Raw genomic sequence first — 16855 nt, 5'->3', positions numbered from 1 at the left:
TTAGATACTTACATTATTAATCTCTTATTAATTTCTTTTGATTTACTACATAAATTTTGCTTTGAACAGGGTTGTTAAGCGATATGTCATATTAACTTATTTCAGTTTTCTATTCTGATAACAATTTTTGTTAGCATATACTATTCATTTATGTGTTTAGATTTGTTTCTAGAACAACTATATGTTTTCCTGGTCCCAGGTATAGGTGTTACCCGATCCAATTCTCGAGTACTTTTCTGGGCAATTCTAATGATCATTTGGAAATTTATAAAGAAATATCCGAAATTGTTGTATCCGAATTGTTGTAAGCATGAACAATTACTAAATTGAAATTTCAGACGAGATGTGGAAGCACATGTACTCCTAAATGAAGTTAATAAGGCGGTTAAAAGATATATGATAGACGATTACAAAATTTTGGACGAAATTATAGGATAATTACCATTTTTATTTCGACGTTTTCCCCTTATGTCGGAATGCCAAATTTGCCGGAAAGCAGACGATTTTAATTAATGAAATAAGCTGTTGTATTCACACAACGGACAAGAAATAGTTTATTAGATTCTCTTAACAAATGTAGGACATGTCTTCTATAAAAGAATTCTTTAAATAAGAAAATGTGATGTCGTAAATAATAATAAAAGACCAACTTTAGGCAATACGGAAAACGTGAAACTATAATCAAACTTTTAATTAGGACTTTTCTATAATTATGTCTTCCAAACGGAAATCTACATCACCTTCAAAGGAAAGTGCTTCAAAAATATTGAAAGATGCATGCAGCAAAAATATTTTAAGTAACCAATTCAATTCCCCTACCTGCATCAAAAATTGCAAAAAAGCTTGGGAGGATAACAACTGTTATTCCTTTACTGATGGTAAGCATCCAGGAAATATCTTACTATATTAAGTATCTTGATAGCAAATTTCAATAAACTAACAATTTGACCACAACTAGAAAAGAAACATCTGCAAAACAATAATCTGTTTAAACTGGTTTATAAACTTCATTCAGTTGTTGGAACAGTTGGAGATTTACATACTGTACATGAGTAAGATACAATCTGGAACGCACCTAATGTAGATCTTCTGTATATCTCCTGTCTGTGGTGCATCTAGATTGCTGATCGACCTCCATCATCAGCATGGTGCTCGCCGTCATTGATATTTCGGCCCTTATCCATGTATACATTGTATCTGCTGGCGAGTGGGCCCACCGTCTTACGGTGTGGAGGTTGATTGCTTCCAGCTCTTCTCCTTTCGTCTCAGCCACAGCCAGCTAGACGCACGCTCGGCAGTTTGGCTCAGTCTCTGGATTGTCCTACGTCTATCCTTTCCAGTAGTTCCTATCGCTGTCATCAGTCGGCACACAGATTGCAAACAGAACCCTCGCACACCTACTTCAATAGGAAACAGCCATGTATGCCAGCCTCTCTGTCTACATTGGTTGAGTAGCTCTGTATACTTTGCTTTCTTCCTCTCGTAGGCCTCTTCACATCTTGTCTCCCAAGGTACTGTTAACTCAATCATGATGAGTTTCTTTCCTTTTTCAGACCACAGTACAATATCTGGTCTTAAGTTGGTCTGGACAATACTTGGGAAAACAAGCTTCTTGCCAAGATCCACCTCCATGTTCCAACCTGTTGCGCCATCTAGAATTGATGGTTGGTGTGGCGACTGTGTCTTGGCAGTTTCACCCGGTTTCACAAAGTTGATGTGACAAAGCTTGGGGTTACCCCTTCGTTCCTTTTTCCTTTCACCTTCAAGCCAGTCAGCCACCTCCCTGAGGACGTTGTCATGACGCCATCTGTACCTTCCCTGTGTCAGTGCAGTGGAACAGGAAGAAAGGACATGCTCCAGAGTGCCAGGACGATCGCACAGGTCACATGCTGGATCCGTTGTAAGTCCCCACCGGTGGAGATTAGCTGGGGAGGGTAAGAGGTCATGAACTGACCTGATAAGAAAGGATAACCGTAATGGTTCATACTTCCATATGTCTTCCCAAGTCAGCTTCCTGTCTATGGTGTTCCATGTAGTCCATGCTCCCTGTGCTCCCATCTCTACTGCTCTAGCCTGTCTTGCACTCTCCTCTGCCCCCCTGACTTCTGACTGAATCATGGCACGTCTCTCCTTCTGGTCTGCCTGGTTCCACAGGGGTGTCTTGGTAGCACCAATTCCCTGTCGTCCCACAGCGGTCATTCCCACAATGTCCTTGAGCTTAAGTGAGCTTTCAGCCTGGTTAACGGTCTCTGATGCTGACCACTTCCTGCCTGTACGGGTTACAATCCCTGCTTCCCGGATTTGCTCTGGGGAATCTCTGAGGGTGAGCACCAATCTTGTCTTCGCTGTCTTGAATTCCTCTACCAGTGAAGAAAATGGGAGTTGAAGCTGATTGCTCTTTCCATACAGTCCTACACCGGAGAAACTGGGTGGTATTCCTAACCACTTGCGAGGTGTCTGCTTGTTATCCTCTCTAAGGCTTCAATTTTAGAGCTTGGTATCTCATACATCATCATAGGCCAGATTAGCCTTGGAAGTAAGGCATGCTGGTATAACCAGGCTTTGAACTTCCCAGGGAGATTGCTTTTGTCAATTTTCTTAAGCCCGTCTTCCACCTGGTTTTCTAGCTTCTTGACATTGTCACCATCTTGCAAGCTTGCATCAAACCACTTCCCTAGGCACTACAATAAATTACTATCAGATTAACACTTGATCATCGTCAGTTACCCACAGTTTATACTCTGTAAATACTACATTATCAAATCTATTTGTATCTTTTGACATATACCGCAAATTTGAAGCTAGTTACTTGTATTACATAGGTCAAATCTGTATTCTTCCAACAAATGTAAAAAATAAAAATGTGAAGTCTTCTACTTCTACATATCGTACTGCTTTAAAATCGTTTTCGATCACTGTAAGCAGGTATACATTGTATACATTAAAGAGACAGATATGAGATACAAGGGAATCCTGGAACCAGTCCCTAGCTCTTATTGAATAGACCCCTTGGTTCTTTTACATGCCCAGTGTATAAGATTAACGTGTATAGCACTGATACATGTGAGGATTACCTGGATTTCTTACCAGTACACCTCTAGGTAGGTGGGAAACTCTGAAAGTGTCTCTGAAAAATCCCAAGGGTGTAACCCAGGATCGAACCCGGGACCTCAGGAGTGATAATCAGTGGTTTAACCAACTGAGCTACCACGCCACCTATAAATACTGTACGGGAAGTCAAAGGCTGTAAGCCTGGGCTTTTGATTGCCCGGCTATAAACTATATGTGTATATTTAAAAGGAAATCAAATAAAAAACAATTAAAAAAATATAAAATTCTCTACCCATCAGTCAAATTTTCAGTATCTTTTTTAGTTGGGCGCCATAATCTTTAATGTAACTCAATGATAAATGCTAGGATATTCCGATAACATAGTAATGAAATACTGGACGACACTGTTAAAACAAAAATATAAAATTAAGAATGTTTTTCTCTGACTTAGCCATTCATAGACTTTGCTTACTTTCATACTAAGGAAAATGCATGATTTTTATTATTCAAAACTAGATGGCTCTCACTTAAAAATTTATAAATAAATAAGCAAATTACATATTTTCATAATGTGTTTTGTTATCCATACTTTATGTCTTTAATGATGAAAGCTTTCAAATTTACTATTTTCAGCTTACTAATCTTGAGGTATGACATTAAAAAATTAAATATCAAGGTTTAAAAAACAGGTGTAAAATTGTTGTAATCAGGCTTTGACACTTAATACTTCTTGAGCAACTTGTCAGTATGACCACTTGATTATAGAAGTCAGTTTGTCCTCCATCTTTCAGTTTGCCTCGCTGTCCTGTTATCACAGTGTCTGGCTATTATGCTGTCCTGTTATCACAGTGTCTGGCTATTATGCTGTCCTGTTATCACAGTGTCTGGCTATTATGCTGTCCTGTTATCACAGTGTCTGGCTATTACGCTGTGCTGTCCATCTCAAGACTGACAAAACAGAGGAATGTGGAGGGACATATTTTTAGTTTATTCAATCAGATACTATTTTTTTTAATGATTTATGTTAATAAGAGTGTATTAATAACATTGTGGAGTTGTGATGATTCCTTTCTCATTTAATTGAGAAAAAAAAATGCAAAAGACATCAACAAGTAAAATGAAGTGGTCTGACAGACTAGATGCTTAGAAAATCAAATGGTCTACTTCAAAATCCAGGGGTCTAATAGACCATTGGACTACGCTTATGTCAAGGCCTGACATTCAATTTCCATGCAAACAATTTTAGTGTAATAGAATCAAATGAATAACAGTCATACTCATATACTTGTAATGTGGTAATATATTAATAAGCAGTTGAATAAGTTGAATGATACATTGTAGGCAATTACTAAATTTCAGAGTCATCATGTGTTGAGGTCTGTCACAAACCTTTCCGACATTGTGTTGTACCAAACTTTCTGAAGGATCAGGAAACTGTTGAAGGATTACAAGATGAATTGTTAGATCTTGAATTCTCTGAGAAAAATAATGACCTCTACAAATTTCACCAGGTAAATGAATAAAGTCGAAATTGAACAGATATGTTAGACAGCTTGCTATGTTACCTGTGATGTTTTACGATTATAGTTTATCAAATTTTATGATCAGTAACTATCTATCAGATCTGATACAATAAAAGCAATGAAGTCTTTTTAATATTGATATTGACAAAGTATTATTAGTTATTTACAGGGTACAAGGTCTGATTATGATTTATTTTTTAATTGCAAGTCTTTTAGCCTATTTTTTATATAATTATTACAAGAAATTAACTGATAAATTAATTGACTAATTTACTTATTAAGAGACTATTTAATTTATATTGTTGATATGTTTTACTAGACCATTTGTTAAAAGATACCCCAGTACATTCTTAAGGTAGCAAAAAGTTATCACAGTCATAGTGCCTTTATTTCAGAGCACTGAAGATCTGAAAACTGCAAAAACTGAAAATATAATGTCCTTCAGGTAAATATGATATATATCGTGTAAATACAGTTTTTTATAAGTTTCTGTAAGTTAAAACTTGACATATTTTCCTAGATAGTATTTTTTTAAACAATAACATTTTAGATTAATATTGTACTGACTTGTCATTTTACATCATTTATTTGTTTGAATGCAAATATGTGTTGAGCCACACCCTTATTGTGATTTTCATAAATATATAAATGATAATATAAATAAATAAATTTGGCAGTATTTTACATGCAGAGCTTATTGTTACAATGACTATCAATTAATACCAGTAATGGAAAGAAATGGTCTACTTGAGCACAAGATGTAATAGTTAGAAAAACATAATGACATAAGGAATTCAGGTAAACAATCCTTTTTGAATAAGAAATAATGTATACATTTTATGTTTTATTACAGGAAAATGTTATGTGACACATTTAGAGACTGGTTGATACAGGTGACTGGTATAACACTGAATGAAACAATAGATGCATTTTGTGCTCAATATGTACATACAGGTTGGTTCTTAGATATTTTATCCCTTCATTGTTACAGTAATTAATGCATTTATCAACATTTTATGAATGGTTAAGGTTTATGCATTGCATAAATTGGAAGTGAGATTTATTTCCAGTTTAATGCATTTTTCCCTTACAGTTATATTTCTTGTATGTTTAAGGACTGTAAGTAGAGCTAGTTTTGTCTGATATATGTTTAAGACTGAAATAATACTGAGACAGATGAAGTGTTATTACACTTCTCATAGTCATGTCATTTATTGAATAATACATGTAAATAAAAAAGATGTGGAAAAAATATTGTTTTCTGTGTGTTTCCAATATTATGTTATAATAATAAACTATATGTGTATATAGATTGATGTATTTTAGATACCTTGTTATGTCATGATGATGAGCTTGAGGGGCGGAGAATAGCGTACATTTATTATCTGGTCGATTCTTGGTCACAGGAAGATGGTGGATGTTTGGATCTCTTTAATGTTGATGGTATGCTGAATGTTTTCAATAAATTTCATGAATATATTTTAAAATGTTAACTTTATATTCCCTTGCCATAAAATAATGGGAGAAGGGGCATCATTTAATGAAAGCCTTGTCCGTTTGTGCTTCTTATTATAAAATGTGTGGATTTATCTCTCTGTTTGCCCCAAAGGTTGGCATAGGATACCTAGGTGGTTACCAGAGCAAATGTAACAGTAAACATTTTTTTATGCTTTTGATGCTATTGGATCAGTAAGCCCTTATGTGGCCTTATTTTCTCTTACCTGACTAAAACACAATAAGGAGAACAAAAGTGTAGCCACATATTTTTCTGTCCACTTTCTGCCAGGGCCATAACTTTGTTATTCATGGATGGATTTTGAAATAGCACATTGAGATGATGTGTCAAATGTCAGTTCAAGGTTTGTTGGCCAAACAAGGCCACACTTAGACTTGAAAGGAAGTTTTCATTAAAGTACAAAATGTACATTGAAAGTTCTGTTTGTTCCACAAATCTGTCATTCCTGGATGGATTTTTTGAAATAACATGGCAAAAGTGTGTTTAACATGACGATATTGCATCACCGGTAAGACACAGGTCTCTAACCCAAAAGATCAAGGTCAAACTTGTACCTACAAAGTCATAATATGATTATGAAGAAATGGTAATGTCTAGAACACTACTTTTTATCATCAGTAGACATATTTTAAAATAAGTTATTCATAAATGTTTTGTACATTAAGCTGATGTGTGTTATGCATAACTAAGGCTTATAGCTAGCTTAAAGGTGAAGGTAACACATATCTTAAAAGAAAAATGAGCCATGTCACGACAAAACCAACATAATGGGTTTGCGACCAGCATGGATCCAGACCAGCATGCGCATCCGCGCAGTCTGGTAAGGATCCATGCTGTTCGCTATCAGTTTCTCTACTTGTAATAGAGTTGGTAAGCGAACAGCATGGATCCTGATCAGACTGCGCGGATGCGCAGGCTGGTCTGGATCCATTCTGGTAGCAAACGTACTATGTTGGTTTTGTCATGATGCGGATCAAATATGTTCTTATTTTTGCTATCCTTATAACATTGTTTTGATATTCATCGTTGTATTGCAGAAAATATACAGCCAAATGAAGTGGTGAAATCTATTCTACCAGTGAGAAATAATTTTGTATTTTTTGAAGTGACACCTGGCTCCTATCACCAGGTAAGATTATGTAATGATTATAATTATACATTTATAGTATCACTTGCAAATAGATTGTTACCAAAAGGCATATCATTATTTAGGCATTGAACAAGGAAGTACAATGTACCTGTTTACCTGAATCATACAGTGTTTCTGCCAGCTCTGATTTTCTGAGGGTCTTTTATGAACCCCTGTATGATATTTTAGGGGTCATTTCAAATTCATAAGGGTCATGCCAATAAATTTAACAAAAATGTAAAAAAACAACAGGTAACACTTTATAAGTTTTATTTTCTAAGGACTAAGGCACTTTACTTCTTGCCAGAGAACATTTATGTACCATCATGTAGTCCAACTATATGTGAATAAAAATATTGTTAAATACTTGTTTTTGTATTATATTTTTAAATAGTTATTTCAATTTTTTTGTCAATTTATTCACCTGTATATATCATCAACAAAATTACACCATTTATACTGTGCTCCTCTTAGTTCACGGTACTTAATGCTTTGAAACCAGAAAGAAAACAACAGATGAATCTTATGGTACAAAAATTGTCATAAGCAATAACATATATTTATCTATATCATATCTAGGTATTTTCTGCTGTAATGGCACAAGGAAACAACATTATATTCAGGCATGTCAATGTTAATGGACCATACGTAGACCATATGGCGGCTATTTTGAAAATAGTATGTCATCATTTAAATCGCGGTAATGGTGTTACATTTCATGTTTTTCATGCTTCAGTTGAAATTTCTACATGTTATTTTGCTTGATTTTAAATGTTAACATTATCCTTACTTTGTAACTCAAAATTTATTTTTTCAACAAACAAGAACATTTAGAAAATGATGATTCTTTCAGACGTATGCACAAAGTTAACGGACTATTGTTGCTTTTGGCAGAAATCTGTAAAATGTTGTTGTGTTTTACATAAAAATCTTGAGATTTATTTTTTTTTGCACAAAAGCTTTGGTGTATGAATAAAATATGTCAATTCTGACCAAGTTTAACACCGGTCGTTTGAAAATATGCCATTACCGTGAATTAAGTGATGACGCGGAATTAGTGATGTTGAGTATATAATGGATTGTTTTTCTTTCGGGGAATTAGGGTCATTGTCAACATTTTTTTATATGATACTTCTTGATGGTCATGGACAACAATATTTTGTGTAATTTTCGTAAAGAAATTGGTCAATCTCCACTATTTTAGAGCAGACGGCATTTTCCAGCAGACAGTTAATTCGTTTGCGGAATATGACGACAACAAAATAAATAATTTTGTCTGGGCGCTTTCAATATATGCAGTATCGTATAAATGAAAGCGTTTATTAACTAGTTGAAATTGGCTAAATGCCGGACCACGGACCCGGTAAATTTCATTTCTCATTAAAATTATATAGTGGAGCCCACGATAAACATTCCGTACATTTTATTTCTGTATATCTGACTCGTGTTGAAATCAGCGACGGTGAAATTCTTGCGTCACAAAATACGCACTAACTAAAATTCATTGCGTCATGGCCGAAAATAGTGCGCCAAAAACGCGCTCTGGCAGAAACACTGATCATAAACTTTTTTGCTTCAAATAAATGATTAAATAAGCACCTTTTGCATGATTTTATTTACTAAACTTATTCATTTATATTGCTTCAGTGGCTATTAAAAAGTTTGACTTTATAGTATCTTCATAAATATTGCCCATAAAACCACTTTTATAGTATGTTCATAAATATTGCCCATGAAACCACTTAGTAAAGACATTAAATATTGCCCATGAAACCACTAAGTAAAACATTAAATATTGCCCATGAAACCACTCAGTAAAGACATTAAATATTGCCCATGAAACCAGTTTGTAAGACATGAAATATTGCCAATGAACATGAAAAATTGCCAATAAAACAAGTTTGTTAGACATGAAATATTGCCAATGAACATGAAATATTGCCAATAAAACCAGTTTGTAAGACATGAAATGTTGCCAATGAACATGAAATATTGCCAATAAAACCAGTTTGTAAGACATGAAATATTGCCAATGAAACCACTTGGTAAGACATTAAATATTGTCCATGAAACCAGTTTGTAAGACATGAAATATTGCCAATGAAACCAGTTTGTAAGACATGGAATATTGCCAATGAAACCAGTTTGTAAGACATTAGATATTGTCCATGAAACCAGTTTGTAAGACATGAAATATTGCCAATGAAACCAGTTTGTAAGACAAATAATATTGTCAATGAAACCAGTTTGTAAGACATGAAATTTTGCCAATGAAACCACTAAGTAAGACATTAAATATTGCCCATGAAACCAGTTTGTAAGACATGAAATATTGCCAATGAAACCATTTTGTAAGACATGAAATATTGCTAATAAAACCAGTTTGTAAGACATGAAATATTGCCAATGAAACCAGTTTGTAAGACATGGAATATTGCCAATGAAACCAGTTTGTAAGACATGAAATATTGCCAATGAAACCAGTTTGTAAGACATGAAATATTGCCCATGAAACCAATTTGTAAGACATGAAATATTGCCAATGAAACCAGTTTGTAAGACATTAAATATTGCCAATGAAACCAGTTTGTAAGACATTAAATATTGGTAATGAAACCAGTTTGTAAGACATGAAATATTGGTAATGAAACCAGTTTGTAAGACATGAAATATTGCCAATGTAACCAGTTTGTAAGACATTAAATATTGCCAATAAAACCAGTTTGTAAGACATTAAATATTGCCAATGAAACCAGTTTTTAAGACATGAAATATTTTCCATGAAACCATTTGTAAGACCATTTTGTAAGACATGATATTGAATTGAATTTTGTAAGACATAAGATATGCAAAATTTGGTATGGTAAATATTGAAAAAAATTTTTAAATAATTTTGGGAAAAAGGAAAATTTGGGTTTAAAAAAAATTGAAGTTTAAATATTCCCATGAAAAGGGAAAATTTTTTTAAAAGAAAAAAAATTTTAATCAGTGGGTTTTTTTCATGTCCATACAGAGACCCGTCTTATTAGAAAACCCCCCCAACTTATCATATGGCTCTATAGATGTTGTAGAAGTTATCTAATTTTTAGAGAAAATAAATTTTTTTATGTTTTTTCTTTATAAAAAATTTTAAAATAGAACTTTTAAATGTATAAGCTTTACTGGGGATTCCCCCTTTTTTGAAATTTTGAAATGTGTTTTAAAAAAATTAAAAGCTAAAATTGAGAAGTCATCAGTATGGAGTCTGGTCAAACTGGTCTTTAAACCATTGGCCAAAGCAAGTCATTTTTAATGGTTAGATCTTGAGTAATTCCATTTAGTGATTTTATGTTGTATTCAAGCTTATGGTTTGAACTGTTAACTGTATTTGACTGAAAAAGTTTGTCTTACTGTCTTATTGTCCAACAGATAAACATTTTCAAACTGTTTAGTTGAGTTTACAACGTCTTTGTCATGGGAAGTGACAGCCAGTTAAAGGGAGTGGTGTCCTAGTGGTTAAGGTGTTTGCCTTACAATCCAAGAGCTGTGGGTTCAAGCCTTACTGGGGTAATGAACATGTTTCCTAATAGGACACCGGTACTGGTTAGTTCTAGAAAGCAGACCAAAGAGGTTTTTTTATTCCCATGTTTATTCAATTTGCTTGAAATAGAATCTTGTAGATTCATTTTTCATTGATACTTTTTCAGGATGATATATTCTTTGACTGGATAAACCCAGTATATCTGAGTGTTGGTGCTCAGGGCAGTATTCAAGAGAAATTTGAAAATGAATCTGAAATTGAATTACAAGATTTTCTTCAGGTATTGTGCTTCATTTTACTTTGACATGAAATTTATTTACTATTGTTATATGGCAGCAACATATTTTAAATGTACCGGTAACCCATGTTGTTATCTTTTTAATTTCACATTTCACAATATGTTGTTTTAAAAAGTGAGGTACATTATATATATGATAGTTATATTATATGTTCATTGATACTCAAATGATTAAAACCTGAAAGTAAATACAAGTACATTGCTTATAAAGTTCATTAATAAAATGATCATGAGCTAAATACTCTGTTTCAGAAAGACAAGTATGAAGCTCTTTTAGAGGCTTTGAAATCTTCCAAAATGTGCTGGAAAAAAGTAGGACCATCTAACAAAAGGTATCTGTTGTAGAGAATTTGTAAAATACAAATACATGTATATTAAAATTTAAGAAAAAATGGCAAAAACACCAAAAATCACTTGTACTGTTAGATTTGTACTGTTGAATAATAAAATCTTAGAAGCAGTGGTCTAGTGGTTAGAATGTTTGCTGCTCAATCAGAGTGAACTAAGGGTTGGAGCCCTATTTGGGTCTGAGAAAGACTGAAAAAAGGATTGGAGCACCACACTAATACAGTATTCCGGTTTATACCGAACCAGGTGCTTGAATGATTAAATGCTAAAATCTTGCCTTTTCATCCATCAAAATCGATTTAAAGACTCCTAATTCATCACTTTAAATCGATTTACTGCTTATATATAAAAATGTAAAAATCAGCAAAAAAAAAGTAGTATTTGTCTATTTTGTGATCATGATTTCTGTAAGTGTCTAGAGGTTCTGCTCCAACACTGTATTGAGTTAAATCCTTTGGGTATTGAGCATGCTTCTACATGTGACACCAGAATTGGTTAGCTCCAGGAAGTGGACACAAACATGATTCATAAAAGTTACACAATTAAGTTTCAGTATATATGTTTAAACCAAACAACATGCAACAAAATCTTGAAAGTAGATTTTATTTTTTCATTTTCCTATATTAGTTTGATCTTGGATACATATTTCTGTTCAACAGGTGCTACAATCAGGCAGACGACACTAGATTACCAGACATTGTTCAGACATGTATCGATCTGTTCAAATCAGATGCCATGTTTCTATTGTTGTCAAATATGTCCGGCCTTAAACTGCATGAGTTGGCTGGAGGCAGTTCTGAATCCGAGTCTGAAGTAGAAAATGAGGAATCTAATCCTGAATCACAGGGGTCTTCATCTGCAAAATCAAGAACAAAGACAACAGAAACAGAAGAGGATAATGGGGATACTTCCACCAGTAATAGTGCTAGCAATACAAAAGATAAAGGTGCACTTATATAATTTTAAACTAATTTTTAATTGCCATGTTACTTATGTCTTAATTAAGGCAGAACAGTGAGATTATAACATGTTTATTAAATCAGTAACTTGCCAATAATAATGTGTTGTGAAATTGTCCTGCTTTGAATATATTTATAACTGTCCAATCATTGTAAGGTATTTCGAGAAACTAAACTACAAACAGTATACATTTTGATAAGACTGTGTAACTGATCTGTCTAAGTTCTGGTGTTATAATAAATTTTGTAAGTCTGATTTTGTCCCTGAATTGTTTAGCGTTCTCCCAAACTTATTTGCCTATATTCATATGCATAGTTTTAAAAATGACTATATTCTAAGATTTCCATTGGAAAAAAAATTAAAAAGATTTTAAAATGGTTCTACTGTAAGCATACAAACATGTATATACAAACTATAAGTATTAGGGTAAATAAATATATCAAACATCCTAGTTACAATTTACATAAATGACCACCAAATCAGGAAACCTTTTATTAGAACATAAAGCAATGACATAATTTTCTGACATTTCAGACACATCCTGTACTGCCAAGTGCCGGGCTGAAGTAAGACACTGGAATCATAAATGTTATACCCTGGTACATGACACTGACACCGAGGGGTCACAGTTTGCTCTTGATGTTATGTTTTATCTGGGTTGTCAAGGTATATCTTCCTCTTTCTAGAGAATGCACCATCTGGTTAATTTTTACTTGTGTATATTTTTTTCTTTAACTCTTTCATAGGTATAAAGATATATGTTGTTGAAATTTTCTTCATTTAAAGTATGTTTTTTTTTTCAACAATTTTCATCGGACCTTGTTAGATTTCTAGGAATCATTTCATGAAAATTTGTATGAAGTAAGAGGTCAATACCAGCCTAATTTATAGAAATTTTTCTTGTTTTACTCACTGTGACCTATTGTATCATGATGGTAATTTAATGTATATGGTTAAATACCAGGTATTTCACATTTGATCACATACGACGGCTGTTCCAAAATGTCATAGACAAAGACAGTCACTTTATCAGATATAACACAATGTATTGATTCAGTTAAAGGTTAAATGAGGCCATCATGAATTCTGTCAGTCAACATGAAAGTTTTTCATATACATGTAATTATAAGAATCATATTCAGAATAAAAAGCTTGTAATCAGGTAGCTTACTAACAACATTCAGTAATTTTGTATCGTGTGCCAGGTTAGTTTTACTGTTTATGATTTTAACATCATACAATGTGATATTTTAGATATTGGCTTTTTAATTCTTAATATGAATGGAAAAAAATCATGAAGAAAACAAATAAATTTTCTTCAGAAGTGGCATAGGGTTCAATTGAGAGTAACATTGTCTACAACATTTTGGGACAACCCTTGTACTTCAGATAGATACAAAAAAGTGTTGTCTGATTTACTCAAACCACATATAGTAGCATTTTGTAACAGCAATATTTGTTCATTGGTTGAATTGATTTCTTTAGTTTATTTATCTTATGCGCTTACTATCATTATTTTAGATTTAGTATATTGATCATATAGAGATATAGTGAATTTATGCTATATTTTAGACTGGGAAATGGATTATGGAGGATTTACATCTTATATTGCCAAAGGTGAAGATGAGGAGGTAAGAAATAAAATTACAAAATATACATTTGAGCCGCGTCACGACAAAACCAACATAGTGCGTTTGCGACCAGCATGGATCCAGACCAGTCTGCGCATCCACGCAGTCTAGTCTGAACGGGATCCATGCTGTTCGCTTACCAACTCTATTACAAGTAGAGAAACTTATAGCGAACAGCATGGATCATGATCAGACTGCACAGATGCACAGGCTGGTCTGGATCCTTGCTGGTCCCAAACCCATTATGTTGGTTTTGTCGTGACGCGGCTCATTTAAGCTTGATTAAGTTTTTTTCAGATTTTTAAAAAATAAAAGGTACATTTGTGTGCATTTATGTTTTGATTATATAGCTCTCATTGATTGTATATAATTGTAGTTGTATTACACTCTACAGGCTCAAGGAGATACAACTTTACACAATCAACTTTAGGTGTATAATCCTCCAGAATAGCACTTTTAATATTCACTATGTACAATAATTGAAGACAATTTTTTATAGCGTTTCATAACAGCAAGACTTTTTCCTTGGTTTTTCATTGATTTCTGTTGTTAATGTATGGACTTACTATAATTATTTTAGATCTAGTATTTTAATCATTAGAGATAAAGTAAATTTATGCTATATTTTAGACTAGGAAATGTACAACCATCTAGAACAGCACTTTTAATATTCTCTACAATGATTGAAGACAATAATTTACCAGAAATTATTTTATTCATGATGAGATACATTAAGGCAATATTAGTACTGCCAAGTCTTTCATTGAAATAAATTTCAAAACTTTTGATCAAATGAATATTATTAACTTAATTTAAAAAAAAATTTTTTTTATTACTATAGCTATTGACAGTGACACCACAACAGAATTCTCTTGCCTTGGTGTACAGAGACCAGGAAACATTACGATTTGTGAAATATCTCAACACAGACGTGAATAAAATGCCAGAGAAAGGATTTTATGATATATCTGCTGTATACTATGAATAAAACTGATTTTATATAAAATCCAGTTATTTGTCATGAATGGTGGTTTGATAATTTCCTTGGTAGTTCACCGGAGCATATCTTGCTCAAAGTTGAGCTATTGTGATCACTCGTTGCCTGGTGCCAATCCATTTGTATGTCTGCCCCAGCCACTCTTTTCTTTAAATACATGTACATGTATTTTCTAAATTGCTGAAACTTCATAGGAATGTTCCTTGGGTGAAACTTTTTCTTAAGTTTCTTAAAGTTGTTCCCATGCAGTACACTGGTTATCATGGCATCCAAAATTAAAACTTTAAAAATATTTTTTTAAAAACTTGTTTGTATAGTTTTAATACTATTTCACAAAAATGATCCTTTGGTCTACAAACATTGTTAAAATCATTTTATATAGTAAAAAAGACATGACCGATATGGTTTTGGGTTACTTTCTGGTGTATTCAGGAGGCAATGAAAATAACTTTGGTTAAACTTGTTGGTCAGATACTGTTCTGTTTTTCTTCAGCAATCTTAATGAATCCCCTCAATAATTTTGTCGGATCTTATGTGTTAGACCAACCTATATATTTACGTCAATACATTTTGTGTAGGAAAATACAATTAAGTCTTATTTTGGTGAAACTACATAGCCAAGAGTTTAGATATTTGTCATACAGCATTGTCTTGTTGGCCTCTAGAAAATTAGTATTAATCATGCCCCTTAGGTCAAGGTTGCACCTACCCCCCGCCACCCACCCCAACCCACACACCTGGGTCACTTACTTGATATGTAGTCTTGTATGAGAAAACACATTTCAGTATGATTTTTTGAAACTACAATACCAAGAACTAAGATGTTAGCATATAACATAACCTGGATGTCTTCAAATTTGATATAATTGTCTCTGGGGTTGATTATTTTTACAAAGTTAAATTCTGTGTATATTGCCCTGGCGTAATTTGCTGTGCTCTTGTTTTAATTGTCAGATTTAATGTGATGCTATGTCCTGCTTATATTGCTTATTATTCTAAAAAACCATATTTACCTTTACTGAATTCTCTAAATGGATTTGGATGCTTTTAATTTTTGGAACTGTACTATCAATTTTGGTGATGTTAAGATGAAATTTCAAAGATTCAAAATCCCACAATTTGGAAGTCTCACCTGAAAGACTGGTTTTAATTAGAGTCGGTATAGCAAGGAATCAAACTTGCGACCCCCTTGATTTGTAGTAACACAGTGTTACCACTGAATTACTGCATCCATTCTATCATAACCTTCTGGCAGCTGCTAAATTTTTTAAATTGACTGTTCCAGCTGTCATTTTAAGAACTATCCATAATTAGTCCCCTACCAGTTTAACCGGAGGGGACTTTAGGTTTACCCTCCGTCCGTCCGTCTGTCTGTCCGTCCGTCTGTCAGTCCACAAAACTGGATCCCGCGATAACGCAAAAAGTACTTAAAATATTTTTATGAAACTTGATATATGGATAGATGGCAGTATGGAGATGATGCACGTCTTTTTTTTTCTTCCTATGTTGAAAATTCTGGTTGCTATGGCAACAAATAGTCTGAAAATATGGCAAATTTAACACATAAACTGGATCCAGTGATAACTCAAAAAGTACTGAAAATATTTTTATGAAACTTGAAATATGGGTAGATGGCAGTCTGGAGATTATGCACATCTTTTTCTTTTCTTCTTATGTTGAAAATTCTGGTTGCTATGGCAACAAATAGCCTGAATTTCAAGATTTCTGATTTAAATTTTTCAGATTTCACCCTATATATTCTTTATTTCTTAAGGTGTTTACTTCAAACTTTAAATATAAGTTTCTGGTCATCAACCACATCATATGTGACAAGGTTTATAACTCTAGCACAAAAAATATCAGTATTACCTCCCTTGAACTT

General features: G+C 33.4%; 1 protein-coding gene across 1 annotated transcript; it reads left to right on the top strand.

Moving 5' to 3' along the window:
- Positions 1-532: 532 nt before the first annotated feature.
- On the top strand, positions 533-14984 carry LOC132747682 (prolyl 3-hydroxylase OGFOD1-like). The gene is made up of 13 exons (XM_060737159.1): positions 533-878; positions 4411-4562; positions 4970-5019; positions 5428-5528; positions 5901-6017; positions 7128-7255; positions 10233-10283; positions 10906-11019; positions 11290-11369; positions 12045-12331; positions 12880-13011; positions 13918-13976; positions 14818-14984. Exons 1-13 carry the CDS (start codon positions 713-715, stop codon positions 14962-14964), a joined length of 1584 nt encoding a protein of 527 aa, XP_060593142.1. The 5' UTR covers positions 533-712; the 3' UTR covers positions 14965-14984.
- Positions 14985-16855: the final 1871 nt, after the last annotated feature.

The sequence above is a fragment of the Ruditapes philippinarum genome, unplaced genomic scaffold (assembly GCF_026571515.1).
Source record: "Ruditapes philippinarum isolate M1 unplaced genomic scaffold, ASM2657151v2 ctg245_1_1_1_1, whole genome shotgun sequence".
Lineage (NCBI taxonomy): Eukaryota > Metazoa > Mollusca > Bivalvia > Venerida > Veneridae > Ruditapes > Ruditapes philippinarum.
This window is presented reverse-complemented; position numbering and strand designations above follow the sequence as displayed.